Source organism: Leguminivora glycinivorella, chromosome 12 (genome assembly GCF_023078275.1).
Source record: "Leguminivora glycinivorella isolate SPB_JAAS2020 chromosome 12, LegGlyc_1.1, whole genome shotgun sequence".
NCBI classification, from domain to species: Eukaryota; Metazoa; Arthropoda; class Insecta; order Lepidoptera; family Tortricidae; genus Leguminivora; species Leguminivora glycinivorella.
In genome coordinates this window covers 15,260,401-15,284,014 of record NC_062982.1, presented here as the reverse complement: position 1 = coordinate 15,284,014, position 23,614 = coordinate 15,260,401, and the positions used below count along the sequence as shown (strand labels likewise).

At 37.0% G+C, this 23,614-nt stretch overlaps 2 protein-coding genes across 4 annotated transcripts in view; one reads left to right on the top strand and one right to left on the bottom strand.

Annotated features, from left to right (window-relative positions):
• Positions 1 to 2,311: 2,311 nt before the first annotated feature.
• The window catches only part of LOC125232040 (neurabin-1), a 67,847-nt gene continuing 46,544 nt past the window's right edge, over positions 2,312 to 23,614 (top strand). For all 3 annotated transcript variants that reach the window (XR_007177692.1, XM_048137653.1, XM_048137652.1), the window contains exons 1-2: positions 2,312 to 2,775; positions 9,930 to 10,012. The gene's annotated coding sequence lies outside the window, so the exon portion shown is untranslated. The remainder of the gene's footprint in view (positions 2,776 to 9,929; positions 10,013 to 23,614) is intronic.
• LOC125232045 lies at positions 10,553 to 23,213 on the bottom strand. Its single transcript, XM_048137659.1, has 7 exons — positions 23,005 to 23,213; positions 18,329 to 18,425; positions 17,698 to 17,774; positions 14,187 to 14,369; positions 13,446 to 13,617; positions 13,121 to 13,200; positions 10,553 to 10,921 (listed from the first exon to the last, which is right to left on the bottom strand). Exons 1-7 carry the CDS (start codon positions 23,180 to 23,182, stop codon positions 10,767 to 10,769), a joined length of 942 nt encoding a protein of 313 aa, XP_047993616.1. The 5' UTR covers positions 23,183 to 23,213; the 3' UTR covers positions 10,553 to 10,766.

Here is a 23,614-nt window from a genome sequence, read left to right as displayed (position 1 = left end):
CCCTTATAGTTTTGGAGTTTTTTTTAGTTTCGGGTATTTTTTTAAAAAAGGTAAGTACAAAAAGTACATTTTTTTTCGTGAATTTGTACCGCAACAGAAATTTAAAAAATCATTAAATATAGTGTGGTAATAAACTCCGAAACCATAAGGGTACATTTTTTTTAAACGTAAGTACAAAAAAGTACTTTTTTTTCGCGAATTTGTACCGCAACAGAAATAATAAAAACACCCGTGGTCGAGCTGTATAGTATCACACTGCAGAGCGTTGCAGTGAAGCGATGAGATTAAAATCACAAACCAATTGTATATCAAATACATCCTTTTGCTCTATTGGTTGATTCCACAGATACCCCTGTTCCTTTCCCTCTATTGGGTGATGAAAATGCTAAAATACAAAGTGGGGTTGCTGGAGAGCATCACGTGATTTAGTCCAGATGTGGCATCTCGAAAACCATGACATTTTCATTACAGTAAAATTCGCTAATAACTAATGAGATGTAATATCTAACTATTTTGGCTCAGTGATCCAAAAGTAAATCTTGGCCTCCGAAACGAGAGATCGCCACCTGTCCCGATTCTGCGCAGCTTCTTGCCAGTCACTGACTTGAAGCCGATGCAGATCCGCCACCACACTGTCCTCCCAGCGATACCTGGGTCGACCCGCCGCGCCGGACGGCCACCAGCCGGTCGACCCAGGAACGCTCTCTTGACAGCCCGATCGTTTCCCATTCTAAGTGACCGAGCCAGCGAAGTCTGTGGGCTTTCGTTTCGCCGATGATATTGGGTTCGGCCACTAACTCCTTGATCTCGGCATTTTTCCCGGATCCTCCAGGTGCCATCGTCTCTCTGAATAGGTCCCAGGATCTTGCGAAAAATCTTTCTCTCCGCTACCAGGAGTTGACTTTCTTCTTTTAGTGTTAGTGACCAGGCCTCACAGCCATACATACATAAGGATAGGCCGTATGACGGTTTTATATATGCGTAGCTTAGTATGTTTTTAAATTTGGCGTTGATTTACGGGACACCCTGTATAACAGGTCTTAGCCCTAACACATTACCTATCCGTCCTAATATCAACCCATAAGTGAGAGCGAGACAAAGATACCTTAATTATTTTATGTACTTATGATATGAATCATTGGAGGGACCTGAATATGGAATTTAGAGTTAAGTACCTCCATAATGTTACCTCTATTCTTCATGGACCTGAAGAAATTTTAAATTCGCGCCTTTTCCACAGATATATTGGATTGCCAGATTACAAATAGTGGCAGTGCTTGCCTTTCATTTGCGTAATGCATAAGTTAGCGATTACATTACGTTACGAACAAAATCCATTATTATGTGATTATTATATAATTTGAACCATCTGAACTTATTCTTTTCAGATTTCTTGCAAATTCTTGCGTACATTGACGCGTTGCCATGGATTTTCAATAGGGACTGAGCTCACACTTTTTTTGCCATACTAAATTGAACCTTATCACCGGTCCAGAAAGGTGTTCGTGCCAGACACAAACTACTAAGAAGATACGTGCCAGACTAGTAAAAGTGTGTCCACATGAGAATGTGGGTCAACGTTGGGGCTGGTGTCCCTCTCGCACGTGTGACCAGTGTTAAAGAGCTTACTATAGTAGTAGTATTTTTACCCGTATGATAACTAAGTTTATAATGTTTATATACTTCTTAAATTTTTTTTGTATTATATCGAGGCAAGGGTATTAATGCCTTGTAGCGAATTGGTAAGTCATTATTATGAAGCCATAAAACCAAAGATTTGCGCAATTAAAAAAAACCTTTAATGGGGTATTAATAGATTTGGTAGTAACTTTGAATATTGACTGGTATCCCCAAATAATGACAGTGATGACGTCATTCAAATGATTTTGACAGTGGCAATAAGTGCGAGAGGGACACCAGCCCCAACTTTACCCTCATGTGGACACACTTTTTGGCCTAACTACTCAATCTAGCTTAATATCTCTACATCTATGCTTGTTGCATAATCTATGTTTTGTCTATGTTCAATGGATGTTGCCAGCAAGACAACCAAAACCATATTGCCAGCTTTCTAAACATAATTGTTAATATCGATGCAAAACGCCAAATCAACGCCATATGCAAAACATAGCACAACATATAAAAAATGTACAGAAAAATAAACCATATTTCTAATAATTTTAATACCTATAATTATTATATCGAAATTTCCGCTAAGTATCGATTATAGAATCGAAATACAAATCCTTCACATTGATATAATATTTGCGGGTGGAGAGGGGCGATTATCAAGTCAAGTGAAGGGGGGAGACTGAGCAAGAGGGAGACACGAAACTGGAGAGAGTCAGAGAGATGTGTGAAAGAAAATGTAGTGGCTGCTCGTAGTTGCGGGGATGTAGTTTTGATAAAAATATAGCGTTATTGACATAATTATCAATACATAAGAAGTGAATTTATAGTGTCTAGCATTTCACCAATATATTTACAGCAAGTGTCCCTCTTTATATTAATATTTTGGTTGATTTTCTAATACGCTTGGCCCGGGTTATTGACGTTTCAATAGAGGTATCTACTTGGAAAATTAAGCTTCCGAATGCTGTTTGTGTACAATATATGTGGGCGTGTGAGAAGTCAATAAGAAAATCGGATACCGAAGAATTATACATTAAGTTGTGATTGATTTCAGTTCATTAATATAAAGTGAATTTAGTGTTTCTGATGTGGCAAACCGGATTACCTCACGGCGGTGAAAATGTGACGCTGTTATAATTTAAGGTCAGTGTTAATTACGTTAAATCTTTCCAAAAATAATACCTGCATACCTACTGTGAGCTTAATTTTTTTAGAGGTTAAAAATATTACTTGGTATGAAGTTTCTCTGTAGCTTGATACTGAATTAAAATATTGCATGGGTCTAAAATTGTACCTATACTATCCTAGGAATCTGACCAATATGGTTTTTCACCTACCACATACACAATAATTTACAGTATACCCACTTTACTAATAGCAAAAAAAAAATGTGTAGAGCAAAGTAATAGGTATGACTGATAAGGTTTTGTTACGTTTAATTGTCCACTAGCCCAGTTATTTAGTTAAGTAGTGGAGCATGAGGCCCAGGGATTTGAAAAGCTTCCATGTAAAAGTACCAATTTAAACTTAAACTAAAATTGGATGTATGTAATTTGTCCTGAGATAAATCATTATTTTATTTTATTGTAAACGGTCTCCGAATATGTGATATCCACAATATAAGCAATGGCAGGCAGTCATTTGGGTTACCCAATAATTCTAGTTTTTTGTAATTTGATATCTACCCAGAAACCAGACAGCTAGCTACTATATTTGAAGCTAAAGAGAATACATTGAATCAAACAAACACAAAAATTGACAATTGAAACTAATCATGAGTCATTCAAAACTCTCATTATTTATTTATTACAATCAAAGTTATTTTTTTAACCCATTTCATGGAAAAATGTAATGAAATTGTCATTCCTTTCCTTTCCTTATGCTAGATAGGAGAGGAGAAAACCCCCTTAAATTTTTTTAAAAAGATAATGTAAAATTTAAATCAATATTTTAAAAGAATTTACAGGAGTGCACAATATACTGATTATAACACATTTTCATGAAAATTTTAGATATAGTAACATCAACAACACTGTTAGTTGTACATTTGTAATCCTTATTACAAGGGCATAGTCTGGTTAGCTAAGAGTGTTGCTGTTAGTATAATTAGATCTAGATGGATACTGATAAACATGTTTTCAATTTTAAAATAATTTCCTAAATTAAACTTAGGCACTGGTCCCATCGCGAGCTAGTAAACTATGAGCTATCGGCTATAAAATGAACAAAAGATAATCACTCATTTATAGTTACTATCAAGCCATCAATATCACCATGTCTCTTTTATTTGCACGGGAGTGCTTATCTTTTGTTCGGTTTTATAGCCGATAGCTCATAGCTTACTAGCTCGCGGTGGGACCAGTGCCTTACCAAGTAAGATTATTGGGTTCAAATCTTAGGGAACCAAAATCGGCAAACTACGTGGTTCATCTGTCTGTAGATATAATTCTAATTATGACAGATTTTCAAATTTCTCCAAATAATCACAATATCCTTTGACTCCTACAAAGTGTTGTTGAAAAGTATTACCAATTATTCAGCACTCCTATTTGGCACTGGCAGGATATGACAATTCAAAAACTAGCAGGGTATCTTGAATGAATCTACTAGTAGTCAAATTACTGAATATTTGGTTAGGTCAGTTCGGAATTTCTAATTTCAATTGTTTTTTTCGTCCCAAACTAGTACATTGTGGAAATATGTGATGTGTTTAGTAAAACATCCCACTATGTCGGTTAGCATTAAGGCGAGATTTACTTGAATCTTTATATGAATAAACTCATAAAGCGGCTTTATAGCAATCAACAAAGTGGGACATTTTCCCATGCACACTCACATATAACATTAATAGGTACTTTACGCCTGTCCACATAACCAAATCATCTGGCCCTGCTATCCATATAGCCAACTATCCAATATCAGTAAATACTTAGTAAGTATATGATATTATTAAATATGTAATCAACCATTTGTCTTACAAGTAGAAAGTGGCGAAAATCTCGTGTGGAGTAGTTGTGTTGTTAAGGCTGAGAAGCTAAAATACAATGATGTGATAATATCATTATTAAACTTACAAATTAAAAGACAAACAAATTACTCTAAGAACATAATATTTACAAAGAGACAACATTCAATTTAAGTCTAATCTTGTCAGGTGTGATACCTACTTATAATATGTATGGATAGCTATGGGGAACTTAATTAAATTAAATCAGTATTATGTTACATTTATTTACTTTTTACGTACATGCTGCTGAATGGAGTATTGAGACAAACCTTGCTGGTTTAGCGATACTTTTTAACATAAATGTAATTTGTAATGTTTAAATAAAATTAAAATAAACAAGCCAATTTCCATAGACAGACAGACAGAAATTAACACTTTACATTACCTAATTTAAGACTATGTAAAAAGACATTCCTTAAAAGCACATGCCCTAAGAGGCATCTTGGCATAGACTTCTGTCGTTTTTGGTAGGAAAAAGCCTAAACAGTTTTTTTTATTACTAGTTTATATTGACAGTTAATTTACTGATTAATTCCTGACATAAATTTCATTTATTTCATAACATGTTCATGTTGGGATTTAACTCTACCTGTAAGAGTTTCAGTCAAACATGATACACGGTGTAACATGAAGAAACCGAAAGATTTTAACTTCGCATTTCTGAGGGCAAAATAAACATAAAAAACGCATTTGCATAAAAAATTGTGCAATTTTTTTTTAGTTTTTCTTGATGTAATTTCACTTATTATTCCTAGAACTGGCACTTAAATGATTTTTTGCAATGAGTCACTAGTTACGTTTTGATATCTATCAACGAGGATAGTTAGATTATGTCCGATAACGGCATCATCGCCATCAAAACAGCGTTTTGTTCTGAGAAATAATAAAAGTAATTGTTGTTTTTTTAATGCATATAACTTGGAAAGTAGGCGAAATCCAGAAAAGTTTATATGACATTTTACTCTTCTAATATGATGAGGAATATGCTGTTAAAATTATTCGGTTGCCTCATGTTACACCGTGTATAATTAACTGAATCATTTAAAAATAAAAGTCAACAATAACGACGTCGCACACAATACAAAGGTAATCTCTATTTTCGTTAATTCTCCACCCCTAAGCGCGCATACATTGAGTGTCACGCTCACGCCTAAAAATATCGTTGCATCGCATGGGTCGACAAGGGTTTATACGCTAGTAGGGTTGCCCGTAGGCACTAGAGAGTCGTCTCGGCTCGCGTGAGGGGCCCGTGGCGTGTCCAAGTGCAGGGCTGGGGAAGCCGCCCTTTCAATGGCCCTCGAGCGATCCACTAGTAGCCTCGTTAGCTTACTCAGCATCGAGCTTTGGTAATGTTTACGAGCACTACACAGTTAGTTCTACCTACATTGGCCACTTCACTCTTGTTCTATGAAACTGTAAAGTTAATTACAGCATTATTCAACTGGGATGACTTCTGAGTGAGTGTGACACTTGAAAGAAAACCGAATTACGTTAACGTTCAAGGTTCTTTGCATAAAATCAGCAAAAACTAATAATGAAATAAGTACCTACCTAAATGAAATGTTGCCGGTGCTCACATTCCACCTTTCAAATTAAATAAGGGTAAATAAGCATTTTCTCTCGACTTTCGCTATGACTTATGAGCTGTATGTAGTATGTAACTATGTAAGCTATGTAGGTACTACAGGGTCTATAGATATTAGATACCTACCGTAAAGCTGATCTGATGGTAATATTAAAGCTGGCTACTACCACCAGGAAATCTGTAATAAACTAATGTCGTCGGTTATCTAGCATTTTTTTGCAAACTCTGCTTTTGGCGTCCGACATGCTGAACTGAACGTAAATACTGTACCTATACGTTATATAGTCAATATTGAAATATACGTACGTAGACTAGGTAGGTAAAGTATTCTTATCGTAAAAATGCAAAATCTGTTGGCAAATAATTTGCAAACCTTCCTTTTCTTTCAAACCGATCTCTCCTAGCGAGTTCTTGGCAGCAAAAATGTATGCACCTTTTTAACTTACCTTGTGTGAAATTGCTTGGCGCCAGTGGCAGAAATTTGCTGATAATGTAACCTATAGCTACGAGCGTCATACGATGTGCTTGAACAATTCCGATGAGTAGGTATAAGTATATAGTTTTGTAGGTAGTTCGGTACTCGAATAATATCAATTGCTTTTGTGAATAGTTAATGTAATGGGCCTCACTGATGCCACCGCCCACCGGTAACTGCATGCAGCGCCGGCCCGTGCCGCCGATCAGGGTAGAGCGAGTTTGAGTTTCGGCGCCCTTGACAAGAAGATTTACTACGCAAGAAAACAGGCGCGAGCGTAGCGAGCGCGAAATTTTTTTCATAATAAGTAATGCCGTAATATTTATAATACAGAATTTATGGATTTTATCATACGAAAGGGACAAAGGTTTGAACTTTCTCAGTCACACCCTAGTATAGTTACGTGGGGCTGAACGTGGATATCACGTACCTACATAAAATAACAAACAAAATGGAGTACTATAGTGGCCAATTCAGGAAAGCAGACTCGGAATGAAAACGCGAGCGCGGAATTTTTCCTAAGTAACTAAAAGAGAACTGATGTAAATAGTGAGCGCGAGCGAAGCGAGCGCGAATTATCGTCTTTGGCATATGTTGGGGTATTTTGACTTCACAGGGCGCCTATGTTCCCGACTAATACTATTATTTTTATGATACTAAGAGTTAATTAAGAGATTAACTGCGGACTCGATCTTCACTGTCGGGATGCCCATTTCGGTATTTTGCCACTAAGTGCCCTTCGGGATCTTCGTGCGTTGAAGTTCGCTTAATCTTCTCCTGTGACTTTATGAGGAACTCCGCTTTGGACTAACGGATAGACTCATATTTTTGCATTTGGATAGTGACGTAACTTTGTCGTTCGGCCGCACAACGTTCAATGTGGTTCGTCAAAGGAGAATCCTCCATTTACGGCGCCCTAGCAACAGCACCCTGAGTGTTGGTATATGTTGGGAATGTGGTGCAACTTTCCACTTAATCTGAATTACAATTCTAGATTTTCAATAGCTGGATTCATTCCCGACTCTTCTTGCCATTTTGTGATATGTGCGCGCCCACGCAACGTATAATTTTTTTGTATGGATTTTTCCACATTCTCGATTTTGGCGCCCCCTTACCGTGTGGCGCCTAGAGCGGCCGCTCCACTCGCTCTACCCTTAATCCGGCCCTGACTGCATGCGATTTTAAAAATTTGAAACTTCGATGAAGTCTATTGGCACTCAGTAGCCGGTAATGTATGTATTGTAATGATACTACTTATATGCGATATATGTGAGATTGTGAGGTGAGATTTGTCGAAAAATAGCTAATAATTTGTAAGCTTTTGTACAATAATATTATGTCATACAAAGTAGCCAAAAGAGTGTCACATGTTTTTTCTTCAAACAGTAACCTATTATTGCTGTTGATTGTACCTATTGATGGAACTTAAATGTCAAAGTTATTCGAGAAATCGAAAAAACCAAAACCGAATCTGCGATCCGGATTCTTAATAGGCGTGTTGCTCATTTTACTACCCACGCAGACTAAATATCATTATACCTATATTTTTCTCTTAGATCTTTATGGTAAAATGTAACTAAATGTTTGACTTAGCAAGAGGCCCTTTATACTTGTAAATAATTTTACATTTTATAATGTTAATTTCGTGTGGCGGATAGGCCTACCTTATACACGGTGTTTCCGGTATCACTCAAAACCTCAGACACCCCAACTGATTTTTATTTTTTTAAACTCATCTAGAGTATTCATCTTTCAATCTGATCGTTACTTTTTTTTAAATTGAATTTTTAATTTTCTGTACAGCTCTACTTGACTTTTAGCTCTACACTCAATAAAATAATTGCTAACTACCATCATAAACCATAACACTATTTATTTGTGTACGTTACTGCAACGACATAAGGTTTACCAATAGACAGCTAAGATGTCACTGTAAAACACTTTAAAGCTTTGTCACAGTAAACTTTAAATTGGACAGGTAATCGCAGTAAGCAAATAAACTCAATATTCAAAATGACAAGGTTGTAATTAGGTACGAGTTCAGTTTGTTATGACTTATGATAAACATTAAGATTAAACTGACAAACAACGTCAAACTAGTAGCGGAAAAAATAATGGTCCAAGTAACCGGCCAGTATTAATACCCCTAAATACTGAAAAAAGGTAAACAACCTCTAGCAATGCGATATACACAATGTTGTATTACGAGTACAATAGAATGGGCACGTAAAAAATAATTAATAATACTAATTTAAATAAAAATATTACCCCCATCAAGATATAGCTCAATCGATTCTACTCTCGATTCTGAACAAACTGTTTTCAGGTTTTTAGTGTTAAGTGAAACACGGTGTATGTAACGTATCATCAGAATTCAGAACATAATTCCTATACAAGTACAAGGTACAAACAGCAACACTCTTAACTGGTCATCATCGGTAGACTTTATGTCGTTGTAATAGGGATTAAATTTACACTGTGATCAGTGTTGCCGATGGTATATAATTAATGCGAACGAAAGATGTATGTACTTTACTTATAAATCTTATCATGTCAATTTTATTTAGTTATTTTTTTAATATAATTATTTATTGTTGAATAGTGTCAATGGTCTTAACTTCTAAAGTCTAAATTGTACATTGGTTGGATCACAATTTGATAATCTCGTTGGCTTGTTGGAAAAGGACTAAATTTAATAAATTTATTAGTTTTTTACATAGTATAGGTATCCTTTCTGTCAGATAACCTTGCGATTGCGATTGTAACTTGTATACCTATGTATTAGGCACTGAATTGTTCTAGCGACTACCGAGCATATCGCCACCAACATACCATTATTATATGTACGAGTAAATGTTTTTTACAAACTTACCTAAAAGAATTCTTAGATTTTCAGTTCCTTACTAGAACTACTTAGTGGCACATTCTCTCGATTTGTCGTCAGTCGTCACTTTATTCTTATTAGGCTATGCTATGTGTTCAGTCGTCATCTGATCTATCAGAGTATGCGAGGCCGATGCCTAAGGTATTCAAAAAAATCTTGAGGTCTCTTTAATGCTTTGAGCATAGAGGCATGTTCAGATATTGGTATTAAGCACGCTGGCCGCACTCCTGTCTGACATAGGAAATATTTATACTGGTTCAGTAAGCAACCACAAGCGTCGAGCAGAGTGGTTTGCTGCACGCTGTGGCAATGCCGCGACACTGGTAACACGAGCTAGTTGTTCCAGATGGGCGAACGCGTGCGGCGAGCGGGCGGCGCGCCGGCGTCGGGTGACACGGCGCTTGCATCCAACGAGCACCCTGTTGATCGGTGAGTACCAACAGAACCCGGGGCTGAGTCAAACTGATGACACTAGGAAATCAAGCATTGGTTTCGTGTAATCATCTTACCTATACGAACTAAGAATATTGAGACATTTTATGAAAAATTCTTGGTATTACAATATAAGTAATATGCTATCAAATGTTGATCTGGAGATAGAAGGTAGTTGTATTTTTCGTGCATGCGTTGCTATATTGGCACGACAATTAAGAATTGCAAAGCATTTTTGCGAAGACTTATTTGGGGGAATTTGAATTTTCAACACCGAATCGCATTCGCATATCCCATTAGCTATATTTTTTAACTTCCCCGGTCTCGACTTGCTTATTTTGCTTTTAATTTAACTCTGTTGCTCTAGCTTTGATCTGATAGCGAAACCTTGTTTGTAGAATATATTTGTAGGACAATGCATGCATGGAAACAGCACAATATCGTCATCACTCATCACCATTTAATAGACGTCTGAAAAAACGAGCACGAACTAAACATTAGAAATGCAATAAACAACGTTGAGAATCAAAGTACATATTTAACAATTTTCTTTTAATTTAAATGTATTTCCAATTTTCCACAATAGTACATCTTTTCATGATTTGTTTTATTTACTAAAATTTGACATGTCTCGGGTCATATTTGGCGGACTCCGATGAGCAAAGTTAAAAGTTAAGTTGATCGTGTTTTCGTACTTATCGCAAGTTGTGAAATATTTTCTAAGTCTGAACGAAACCGATGCCAACATTACTTATGCAGCGCAATCGATCGGGTAGCCGTCCGAGTTCACGCAGTACCGATAGTCTCCTATGTTCTGGTGCGTCCTGTAGTTGCCGTTGCTCTCGCACGTCTCCGCCACTGCCATCCCGGCGGCCGGGAAGTATATGGACGTGTCGCGGGCACAATCTGAAACAATTTGCGGCCAAATGTTTATACAGTCACCGTCAATAATATCGCACAAAACGAAGGCTTCAAAATATATCTGACACAATCTTATTTCTAGAGCCATGAGAGCATGTCAAATATTTATGGAGCCTTCTTATATTATATTGCAATGCTGACCAATCTTGCCATAATATAAATTTGCGAGCTCTACGTGAGAAATAAACTTGTCGCATGCTATCACTTCACTAGCACGTGTCGTGTGCCATTGTTCGTTTGCCATCAACCCATTACTGACCTACATTTTTATTCAATTCTAAAAATATTTATACAAACTTATTTATATAATTAGGTGAGAATTCGCTTATTCTTGTCACTTTTAAACTAGAACATATTATAGCCAAAGTTGGTTTGCATTTTTGTTTTTATGTGACTGTGCGTTCACGGTACCTAATCTTTATAGCTCTCAGCTCTCTCAGGCTCTCACCTTACATTTTAGTGTATTTACTTCTTACATTTAGGTATACTGGAATAATTAGAGTGGATAGCGGGTATATAGAAAATTAGAGATATTTTAAAGAATGCCAGGAACATAGATTTAGGTTTAAATCAATTGTGCTATTTCACAAGGCTTGTGAATTGCGAAATCTGTGTTTCATAGAAATCTAATCTGCACTGCATAATAACCTGCGTCGTGTAAGACGATAACGTGCTAGTGACTCATTTCATATACCTGCAAGAGCCTTTAAGTTATCATTGCAGTAGTGCAATCACTGATATCTGGATATAAAGTCTATCTTACTTAATAGCAAAAGGAACAAATCGTGCATCAAAGTGTTTGCAATTTCTAATATAATGGTAATGAAAATAGAAAAACCAAACATAGGAAGTGCCACGAAATGGCCACATTTCAGTTGGCGACTTATAGCATTGCTTGTTTCCCTGTGCGAGATTTCCGTTGCAGACCCGTCAACAACCCTTAAAGAGTGCACGAGTGGTGCACCCTAGGAGTTCAGATTTACTGGTAGACTTCTGGTAGATACATATCTTGTTCATGTCATGCCTTGTCACGCCACGCCAAGTTGTTTAGTCGCCCCTAGTGAGATGATCGAGTAAGCTCTGCAAGGACACCGGACTAATAGTGCCGGGGACCGGGGAGCTGTAGTAATTCGTACGGCGCCACCTCCGCATTCCGTCCGCAGGATGGGTGGAGAACCGTACCACGGATTGGGGACAGGGTCACGGCCGACCGGTCGCCGCGCGCCCGTCGACGTCACGCCCCGGTCTAAGCTGAACCAGATCATTTATGCAAAAGCTTCCAATTGAACCTCGATAATACGGAATGTGGAATTGCTGCAGTGCACGGCTGCGCTACGCACATTCTTAGATAGAATACTCTTTTGGCATTGGCACATCTTAGCAAAAGATACAGCGGAGACAAAACAATTGAACAAAACAACAGTGTTTGTTTCTTGTTGAAACACTGGTTGAAAAATCCCATTATAAAACCGTAGCGGTTCTCATTATTTCTCCTTCCGGTTGTCGGTTACTATTATACTTAAAGATATGAATATACTTTTCACCATACCAACTGATAAAGGCTTACTTTGCTATTCGAAAACAGATAGCAAAATTGCATTTTATCCACAAGAGTGCAAAGTAATTTCATACAAATTTTAACTTGATATCTTGAGCTGGCTGGTAGAAATTACATATAAATGATGATTTTGAAATATAAATATTGAATAAATTTATAGATTTGATTTAGTTTGATGTTTTATAGTCAGTATTTTGTTCGTGTTGGTGTGGTGAAAAATTTTGTGTTTCACTCGGCGGCAAAGTTTGTTTAACCTTCGTGCCTTGAAACCCTCGCGACGCTCAAGATTCCACTTTTTGAACCACTCGCTACGCTCGCGGTTCAATATTGGAATCTTTCGCTTGCTCGGGCTTCAATATTGGCACGTGCGGTTAAACAACAACTTTGCCCCCTTGTAAAACAAATAACTATTCCCCATTTGATGCATTCATTGATGATTATTAATTGCATTGTCTGCATTATTTATTTTAGTAGGCAATGGACATGCAATTCTGTTACACACGCGTATACATAAATATAAACTACACGTTTTTGTATGCTGACTTATACTACATTATAAATTTGAGCTTGTAACCTTACTGCCTAGAAACTTGAACTTTATATTAATTTAAAGAAATAAAACTTACTGCAATTAATTCCGGCTACCTTGCTTGATTCAATCGACCATGCTCCTAAAATGGCACCGTCTCTGCCTGTACAGTAGGCACTGAAAATGTAGGTAACAATTAAGAAAATATATAAATTGTGCAAAGAAAGTTATTACGCAATTTCATTATTGGATAAGGTTGATGAGGTTTCACTGAGGTATAAACCAATTAGGCAATTACGTAATCATTGATTCCTGATTGATTAGGGTTAGTTAGTGGAACCCTAACTCTTGCCTGTTCAACTAAGGAGCGCTGCATGCATTTCTCGATGGGCTAATCCTACGTATAAAAGATCGAACTTTACCTTGTGCTTTTAATTTTATAAGCCCCATAACTTCCGTCGTAATCGCAGAGTGTTAAGGACTTGCTCAAGTAATTAGTTCCGTGTTCCGACTGCTCCCTGTGTATCTCAGCTAAAGCTTGAACCTCGCTTTCACATCTTCTTAGGTAACTTTCACCCATGGCGACAGCATTGTCTGAATTAAAAAAGTTTGAAATTAAAAAGCAACATTCAAAGCATTCTATAACACTCTGGTTTTATTTATTTTTACTTTTCCCTGTTTTGTGTGTAACTTATTTCAATAAAAACTTCAATAAGAACTATATTAATATGTACCAAATAAATATCATACTGGCTGTAGTGCGTGTCGACTTAATGAAAAAGAATCCTTGAAGTTTAGTCGTGGATAGAACTGGATAGAACAATGATAGTATTATTTGAACAAGTGCATATCACTCTTTGTTACCATTGTGAGATTTGTTCCATCTTATGAAATAAATAGGATTCGGGATATTCAAAATAAATAGCCACAAATAACAATGCCAGTACTCTGCTCTATGCAGTACTGGCATTGTTGTGTGTGGTACTCTACTCTATGTATTACTGGCATAATTATTTCTGTGAGGAATTAAGTTGTTACACTCACTCGTGTAACAACTTAATTCCTCACAGAAATAATTATGTGAACAGTTCTAAAGAAAGATGCAGTGCTAGTTTTCCAGTCGTCTTCTGTTTGCCCGATTTTAGTTGAATAAAGTAACGTACAGCAGGGAAGCAGTTTCATGTTTGTCTGAAGCACTGGTGGTACCGTCGGTTGACCACTCTGTTGCGCACACCAGCAGAGGCCGTTGTCGCACTGTAGAGGCTCGTAGTCGCCAGTAGGTGTGCAGTGGAGCGTCACAGCTCGCTTCTCGGATGCTTCCAATTCTGCTCTTCTTCTACTACACGCTAGAAAACGTAATACATTAGGGCCCATTTAGACGGTACGAGAACTCGCATACGAGTACTTTTATTACATTGCGGTATTTGATGGATGTGCAAAATTTTATGTAACCTCAAAGGTCCGCAATGTAACTAAAATCGCATTTAATGTGAGTGCGCACGCCGTCTAAATCAGGCCTTAAGCTGTAGAGGCAGCATCTTCAATTATTGATGCCTGGTCTGACATTGAAAACTCTTTTAAATTTAATTACTACTAGGTTTATTCTCGTAAGTACGATTTTTTTTTATTTCCATAAGATATCAAAACTATAATTTTATTTATACTTGTACAAGTACGCCGGGGTTGTCCATTCATATTATACGAATGTCCTATCACAGGTCCTATAATGTGACCGTATTTTCAAAGCAATATCCAAAGATCAAGAATATTATATACCATGGATATTGCGTGCCGAACATTACGTTGAAGCCAGAAAATTTGACCTTGAATTACGTCACGCCGGTCTTGCATCTCTTTCTTTAGGGTGTCCATGATTAAGCATACATTAGGGATATCCCGCGGAATTTGACGTATTACGTTTATACGACTGATTAATTTTGTAACTTATTAAATTCAAATCCGATCAATCGTTTTATCACGAAAGTGAACATCCATCCTCACAAACTCAAAAAGTAAGGAATTGCCTAATGTAGGCAATTCCGAAAGTCGTCTAATTAGGAAAGTCGCATAGAAATCACCATTATTTCCGTCATATCAAGATTCCCCTTTCGGAATTATCTGAACATTTCTGTCATTCGGAATTACTCTAATGCACCTTACTAATTTGTCAACCGCCAATAAGGTCCATTTCTATACCACTCTGCAGTTACTTTGCCTTACGCCACAAAATACGGTACAGTTTTTACCAGTGGTAAACTACTGGGATTTTTTTTTCAGAACCGTTCCAGAATAAGAGCGTGGTGAGTGTTGCAACACGAGGCTTAAAATAGAACTTTTCTTTTACTGACACCTGTATTTATTAAAAAATGTTTCAGTCACTTTAAACTATCACAATAATATTTTGGTAGTAACTACTGGGAAAACTAATCCCAGTAGCTATCAACCCCGGTGTGGTAATTAACAATGTGGGGAAAATCCCAGTAGTTAGGACAGGTAAAAACTTGGTGGTAACTAGTGGGAATAGCCACAAAAATATAAGGGAAGTATTTGTCAATGGGGAAATAATGAAATACTAGGACGTTTTAAAACAGTATCTTTATTTTTAAGCGCCGCCCCAAATCTCAAGGAAGGTGGTTCTCAATTCGTACGTATTTCAATTCTCTTCGCATGTATATATATATATATGTATCTCAATTTAATGTTTATGCCACGATATCTCCGTCGTTACTGGACCGATTTTTAAAATTTCTTTCTGTGTCATAATCTTCAGGCTTAAAGTGCAAATCTGCAAATTGTCGAACGCTCTGAAACATTTCCTTTTATCGGTACAATCGACAGCCAACGCTGCCTCCTTCCTTCATCTTTTGGAACACTGAAAAGTTTAATATTATTCATGTTAATTGTAAAGACATAAACAATAAAGTTGGTATTATTATACTGTGATATGAACTATGAACATAGAAACCGTACCAAGTTGATAGATTTAGCTCCATTCAATAAGAGTAAATACCATGCAAGAAAAAAGATTGGTCACCCTAGTCGTAAAACCACACATAGCATTATTTTTCTTTAAAGGTCATATTTATCGTTCTAAACCTATTCGTGGGAATTTTGATATAATTTGAGACAATGAAAACAATATAATGATAAGAACTAACCAAGATTACAAGCAAAATAGCAGAAAATTTATTGCCAGCGAGGTTTATGAACATTTTGGTAAAATAAGTACTTACTTGTGAAATTTTACGTCGGATTTCGGTTTCCATTTACTTCCACAATGGTTCACTATGCAATACATAGCGCAGAACTTAAGTAAATCGTCGAAAAACGTTTATTTCGCAAAATAAATATCTGAATCGGTGAATGACTTTTGACAATTCTGACATATCGGGCATATTTTTTTATTATTAGTGTTCCCATAGTACGCAGGAGGTAAATACCGGAGAAATAAGGTTTTTGATTGAGTTTTTTTTCGTATAATACAAAGAAAAGTAAGTCAATTTGATTGAAGAATGTTTTATACGTTTTTTTTAGTAACTAATCTGGCAATACATCACAGTGTCGGAAAGAGATAGAACATAGGAGTAAAGGTGAATGAACCTGGCTTCAACTCATTGGTCGGCACGCAAAATCCATGGTATATAATATTCTTGCCAAAGATCATTGAATCACTACGTTTTACAATATCAATATACATAATATATGACCTACTTATACGCGAACTTTTTGGCCGTTTCTTTCAACTTGTAGAATTACTAATAATGTCATACAGCTGTCACTGCTGTCATAACATGCATATTTATTTTGATTAACGTTTACGGAATGGGTGATATTAAATTATTGTAATTTATTTTATATTTGCATGTGATTCAGCTTTTTTTGTTATTACCGTACCATTTCGATAAAATTACTATATCCCCTTTCTAATAGATGTGTTAGAAGGGGTAAAAGAAAAATATCAAATGACGTAAAAAAATGTTTACCACTGCAGTTGAAGCGCCCTCGTATACCATGGCTCAAATGAAGGTAGGCATTCTACAGAGATAACTAGTAGTAGTAGTACTAGTAAAGAATAAAGATGGGATGCTAGTGGTTGCATTTCAAAGATATATTGTCTAGTTTATCCACCTCACGGGATAGGTTTGCTGTACAGTGGTCGGCAAACTTCTGAGAGGTGTAATCCTTAGTATTCTCCAGCCTTTGAAACCGAGAAGAGCATTGATGTGTAGGAACTAGGAATACTAGGAATCGTATTAGTGCATATGTTCGTCTGTCCCGAATACCCGATATAGAAAGAAAGAAAGAAAGATATCTTGAAGAACTAACAATATTACCCCCAAAGCGATACATCATGCGTCTCATGTTTGCCGACCACTGTTCTAGTAAGTGTAAATATTAAAACTAGTACTCATTGTAGTCATTATCATTATGTACCTAATACTGTTTTTAACGTCATTAAAATGATATTTATATTAGGTCGATCAGTTAGATCACAGGTATATTGCACACGCACAGTGTATATTAGGAATGCTATTAAGAGAGTATTATGTTGCTTTGATAAAATATAACATGTAACATTGACGTATTTTGGTTCTTAATAGTGGGTATACACCATTATTATACGCTTACCTTTATCAATTAGAAGTAGTGATAGTAGTATTTAGTCTAACCTACCGCACGACATGTTCTTAGCTTGGCGTCTCCACATTTGTCCAAATATTCTGTTCCCGCTGCGGTCGGAGCAGAAACATCTGTGCAATGAATTCAAAGCGTTACAGACGGCAAACAGACGTGCCACGGAAAAATCAAACAGAACAGGGGTCACCAAATGGCGGACCGGTTCCGTTGTGCCGTCGTCCGGAACGGAGACGGTGGTAATTTTATTTTAATTATCAGATTCCCGAAAAAATTAATCCGTGATCCCTCACATGTATATACGCTACATTGTAAATTTATAAAAGTTCAGTCTATCCATGAAAAAATAAAGTGTATAATATGCGACCAAATGTCTCATTTAATCAATGCATATTTGCATATAACCAATTCTTCTTCTAACTATCAAAAATATCTAATGACAAGACAAACATATTCTTGGTTTTATCTACTGTAATATGTATTTTATTTAAACTAAGTATGTACTTCTATAATGATTCTCGTGTAAGCAGTAAGCGCTAGATAAAAATAAATCAACTGAATCCAAAATCCAGATCGAAATGCACAGCACTGAATACTTTAGACATGTACGTACACTGCGTTCTAAAAGGTGGGTTGAAAGCAAAAATATTGGAATCGTAATGAATCATACCTCCCCGTGAACAAATCTCCCTTGCACTGCACAGGCGCGTAGCTCCCGTCAGCCAGACAGCTGGCGGGGGGCCTGCACTTGCCAGGTACGGGTAAGCCTATAACAGACGTAAAAGTTGAACGTCGAACGGGAAACTTTGTCGTTGCTGTATGGTTTACAAATATTACTTACCTACTCTTTTATCATCGTTTGCACTGAACATGTTTTCTAGCTGAGTCTGTCCGATTTCCGACTCTGTTTTGTTTTAGTTATGATAGTTAACACTTTCGCTGTGACCATCATCATAACTCGTAATTAACCATAGAGGTCTTTAGGGCCACTTGCACCAACCGCTTAACTCAAGGTTAGTGGGCTGTCAACTGTCAAATTTCATATAAAATGGAGGGTTAACCTCGGGTTAACCCTCCATTTTCGGTGATGCAAGTGACCCTTAGACGCCGCAGTGAACGTGTATATTTCTGGTATAATGTTTCTACATTACACAGTGTAGCTTGTAATTCTTTACAAGCTACACTGTGTATGTAATACCTACTACTACTTGCCTTTTTAATTATTGGACCAAAATATTTCGTACCTGGGTGAATCAACTTTTTCTTGCCTGCTATTGCCATGGTTTCGATCCCCTGAGTCACGCTGGTTTTATGCAAAATTATGCTACTTAAACCATGCAAACATGCATTTTTCTGTGTTAACAAGCCCTTTCCTTAATTTGCCACCTACAAACATGGACTACATGCATGCTTGCATAACTTCAGTAGCATAATTTTGCATAAAACCAGCGTGACACAGGGGACCGTAACCATGGCAAGAAGTATCAAAGCTATAGTATGTAGGAACTCCGCCGCCTTCAGACAATAAATATTATAATAGATATATTCGTATCACAATTAACGAGCAATTTCTCCATCGACTCTTATCGCTTGTTTACACATTCTTAGGTCCCATTTACACGGCGCGAGAACTCTCATGCGAGTTTCAATACATTGCGGTATTTGTTTGGTGCTCGGAGGTTTGGTTTGGTGTGCTGAATTGTATGCAATGCTACAACTCCTAAGCCAGCGTTCCCACTTAAGCGTTGCGTGTCTCGGGGCGCGCAACGGACGTCTGCGCCACGCCGCCTCAATGTAATTCAAAAAACGTCTCCTCAGTACATTTTGTATAGGAAGGACGTAAGTTTTGAATTACACTGAGGCGGCGTGGCGCAGACGTCCGTTGCGCGCCCCGAGACACGCGACGCTTAAGTGGGAACGCTGTCTAAAATCGCATGCAAGCTCGCGCATCGTGTAAATGGGTCCAATATGTAATCGTAATAATTGTGTTCTTTTCTTAACTTCATTCGTCGTTATAATTAAGATGAAACTAAACGTCTTGTTTTATTTATAACTTTTCTGTTTTGATAGACACGCAACAAATCACATTTACATTTCATTTATGCCATTATCAAATGAACGAATTCGCATTACATACACACATACACACACACACACCCTTGTTATGCAAACACTGCCAATCAAATATCAATTTCAATACCGTCAAGTGGTAAGAATGTGAAATGCGAATGTTTCTTTGATATTAAATAATATTTGCTGACATGCCTCGTATAGGTGACTTGCAAATGTCTGCGATGCCGAGCCGGAAGTATTTTGCTAATAAAGAAAGTAGGTAGGCGTGCCTGGCAGTTCTATTTGTGGACGGGGCTTGTGTATTTTTGAATTCATCTTACTAACATATTTTTTTATTTTTAGTAGGTGAGAGACCTATTGCTGTTTCCTGTTACGCTTAATCCCTAAATTAAGATTCCGACATACCTAAATTTTCATCGTGAACTTCACAGGATATAAATATGGATGGAAGTACTTTAAGGAGACTTGAAAGATTCAATCTGGGTCGATCATATAAATCGTGTTCTTCACAATTAAAAAACACATTACCAGTTCACCGGATGATATCAGCCTATCAGTTAATCGCAAAACAGTGGCGCATAAGTGACAGGCTGATATCGTTCTGCCAAACTGGCAAGAAGTGGGCCCTTTACACGAAGACTCTCGCTTTGATTCGGATTGGCATGCCTTAAGATTAAGACAAGATTTGACAATTTGCGCGTTATTGTAAACGACACAATTTATACAAATATAGCCTTTGGAAATTCTAAATATAGCTGGCTTTCGTCAATATAATCTTAACTTAATTACGAATTACAACATTCGTAACCTAGCTTGCATTAGCGAAATAATAATTAGTACAGCCGGTTCCCCTGCGGCAATACATTGGCAGGTCCTTTCCGGGAGATTGCGTTCGGCGATCGTAACGACCAGATCGGCGAACTTCCGATGACGGCGCTAGATATTCGGAACTAAACATTCGAGTAGTATAATTGCATGCGGGAAACATGTAGTTCTAGACCATTCCACACACATCTACTAAGTTCAAACAAAAATACGAGTCTCTGGCATTCTGGATCACCTTCATGAGCCTATTAGCTAAAAACGTCTGTTAGATGAAATAGGGTTTTCTCAAACATGGTATGAAATATTGATGTTATGTGCCTTATAATTGGCAGCGAAGTATGACGTTGCAGGTGCGACTAGGACGATTGATAGATAATGGAATTTCATACAAACCTTGCAGGCCAAGGCCGGCAAAGTCCTCTTTTTTAATTTCCAAACACAGATAATTGTGACATAACATCCAGGTATTTAGCCAATTAAAAAAAAAACTATAAGGGGCTTTATAGACGTGCCGACTGCAACTGGTACGGGCCCTAGACAATATTTGATTTTGGGTGCGTTTTCATACAAAAAAATTTTTTTTCGTTTTTTTTGAATTTTTTTTTCTACTTTTTGTTTTTTTATAAGCGTATACGGAGTATCAAAGGGGAACGAAAATTCGATTATTTTTGCGCTACGACGCACCGTTTAGGAGATACAGCCATCCAAAGTTACTATTTTCAGTAGACTTTATTTATTTCATACCATGTTTGAGAAAAGCACTATACATACCTCGGCGGGAAATGGGGTTGCCCGCCTCAGACCTATCCGGCCTTTGTCCCGGCCTCTGTAGTAATGTACTATTACTGGCTGTAACAATTCTGCTTCAGTACCTATTGTGGTGCGTTAAAAATATCCGTCTACACGCTTTTTTCATGGCCCTAGGGAATAACTGGACTCAAAATTCTGTAAGGCAAATCGGTGGTAACCCTCAGTGTTAACTTCATAGAACTTGGCCTATTTTACAATACATGAGTTCTGTGTGGATTTGTATTGAAACCGGTCATTAATACCGGAAGAAAGCAATAAATATGCAATACGAGCATATATTGAAGCATGCTTATACGCGCGCGACGAATCGGCCCAATTTACAACGAACTAGGTTCTGCTCGCTCTCGCTACTCCTTCATCAAATAATTAAATAGTATTTTTATAAGTAAATCCCTCCGGGTTGGAAGCTATTCTTTAACTTTTCCTGGAAAATAAACAATCCCACACCTAATCACATTGAATTCTGGCCCAATAGCTCCGAAAATCGAGTATTTCGAGCAACTATCTCAGTCACTCTAATCCTAATTATTTTGCTCATTAATTGGAATTAAATAGATAATTGCTCGAAATTTTCGATCTTCAAGGTAGGAGAGCGAGATTAAAGTTATTAACTTCCCTGTAATCTTATAAGTACTCATATTAAAGACTGTATCGTTAAGTATGAGGACAACTTTGAGTAGCCGTATTTATTTGCTATTATATTTTTTTCTTAAAACAAGACATAGGCTTAATAAGGCACATAATAAGGTTCACATTTTGTCCTAGAAACTCGACGTAAAGCAAGTGGTTTAGACAGTATTGACTTAATCCTCCCGAGTAACAATTACGACTCCGGACAAATGCTACTAGAAAATTCACAAAGTGCGTAAAAAACGATACGATTGCGAAAAAAAATTGTACTGTGTGAACCTCAACGAGATATGATCCACAAAGCAGAATATCTGGACATAGTCTAGCCATAGTTATTTTTAAGAAATAAAGTTCAGGATCTGTGTATGGCGGCCATTTAGAGAATGTGGCATGGTGCTTCCTCTAACTCCGACTTTGATGTCGAATTTAACTATCATACACTGTTTATATCGATTTGGTTTAGGCACTGTTCAAACACCGTGAATGTCAATTAGACTTTGGCCTATGGCTAATTTTTTTATCTGTTTCTCTCATCCTGCTTGCATCAAAAATTTACGACAATCCGGAACGTTGCTCAAAATAGCGTTTTTTTTAATTATATAAATTCACCGCATTTATTCTGCAAGTACCCAATTGAAAAACCATGAAGAGGACTCTTAAAGAATATATTTTGGCAGCATATTAACCTTTGTTTGTTGAAATCGTGCAAACAGTCATTGAAATATTCTCAAATTAAGCCAGATAGGGGTTGTCCGAAATTTATTTGCTAGACCTTAATGAAAGTACCATAAAGTCTCTAAAATAAAATAAAAATTAGACTTTCTTATATCAAATAGTGCTTACCAATACCTTCAGATCATACTCTCGGAACATAATAATATAAAATTATGCACATGTCAACATTTAGACGAGGTTTGTTTTGTCCTTATACTTATCGATACAGTCCTTAGTACTAGTGTGTAACACGAGTACTTATTATGATTACAAATTTTGGAATAGGTTATTTACCGGGACGACAGACAGGGCAGCATCCAAATAACACTTTAGAATCGTACTCTAAAAATTCTCCTTTTGCACAATCACTTTCTTTCAAGTCCGATACACACGCCGCGCATTTGGAATGTTGCGATATCACCGAATTTACCAAACAAACTACGGAAACGCTTAATAATAATAAATTAAACATATTTTACGTTTTCTATATATCGGAATACATTAAATAGTGAACCTGAGTAGATGATTGCAAGCCGATTGAATTATCTTTTATCTCAAGTGCACTGGTTTAAGTACGGGCTCGCCTATTATTATTATAGTACATAATTCGAATCAGCCTCAATATAGCGTTAGCGTAGTATGATATGCATGTCTTAATATAAATACTTAATATACTCAAGTGTATTTGTTGGGTCTTTTTCGTTTGTAGAGATACATAATCTTGATTAGGAATATTATGACATGACAATCATGAAACAACCAATTATCTGTATAGTTGAATAAACGAGTACAAAGCCATACCTGTGAAGTCATTTCAATAAACAAGAGTGGGGCGTTATCAGATCAGCGCTATCGCCATCCCAAGTTATTATGTAGCTAGCAATCGCACTAGGTCGTGTGGCGG

Excerpts from the sequence above, each read along its gene's own strand:
- LOC125232045 (XM_048137659.1), bottom strand. The coding sequence starts at position 23,182 with ATGTTTAATTTATTATTATTAAGCGTTTCCGTAGTTTGTTTGGTAAAT. Across the intron at positions 18,426-23,004 it reads CTGCCCTGTCTGTCGTCCCG|GCTTACCCGTACCTGGCAAG; the intron begins GTAAATAACCTA and ends CGTCTGTTATAG. Across the intron at positions 17,775-18,328 it reads GGAGATTTGTTCACGGGGAG|ATGTTTCTGCTCCGACCGCA; the intron begins GTATGATTCATT and ends TTCATTGCACAG.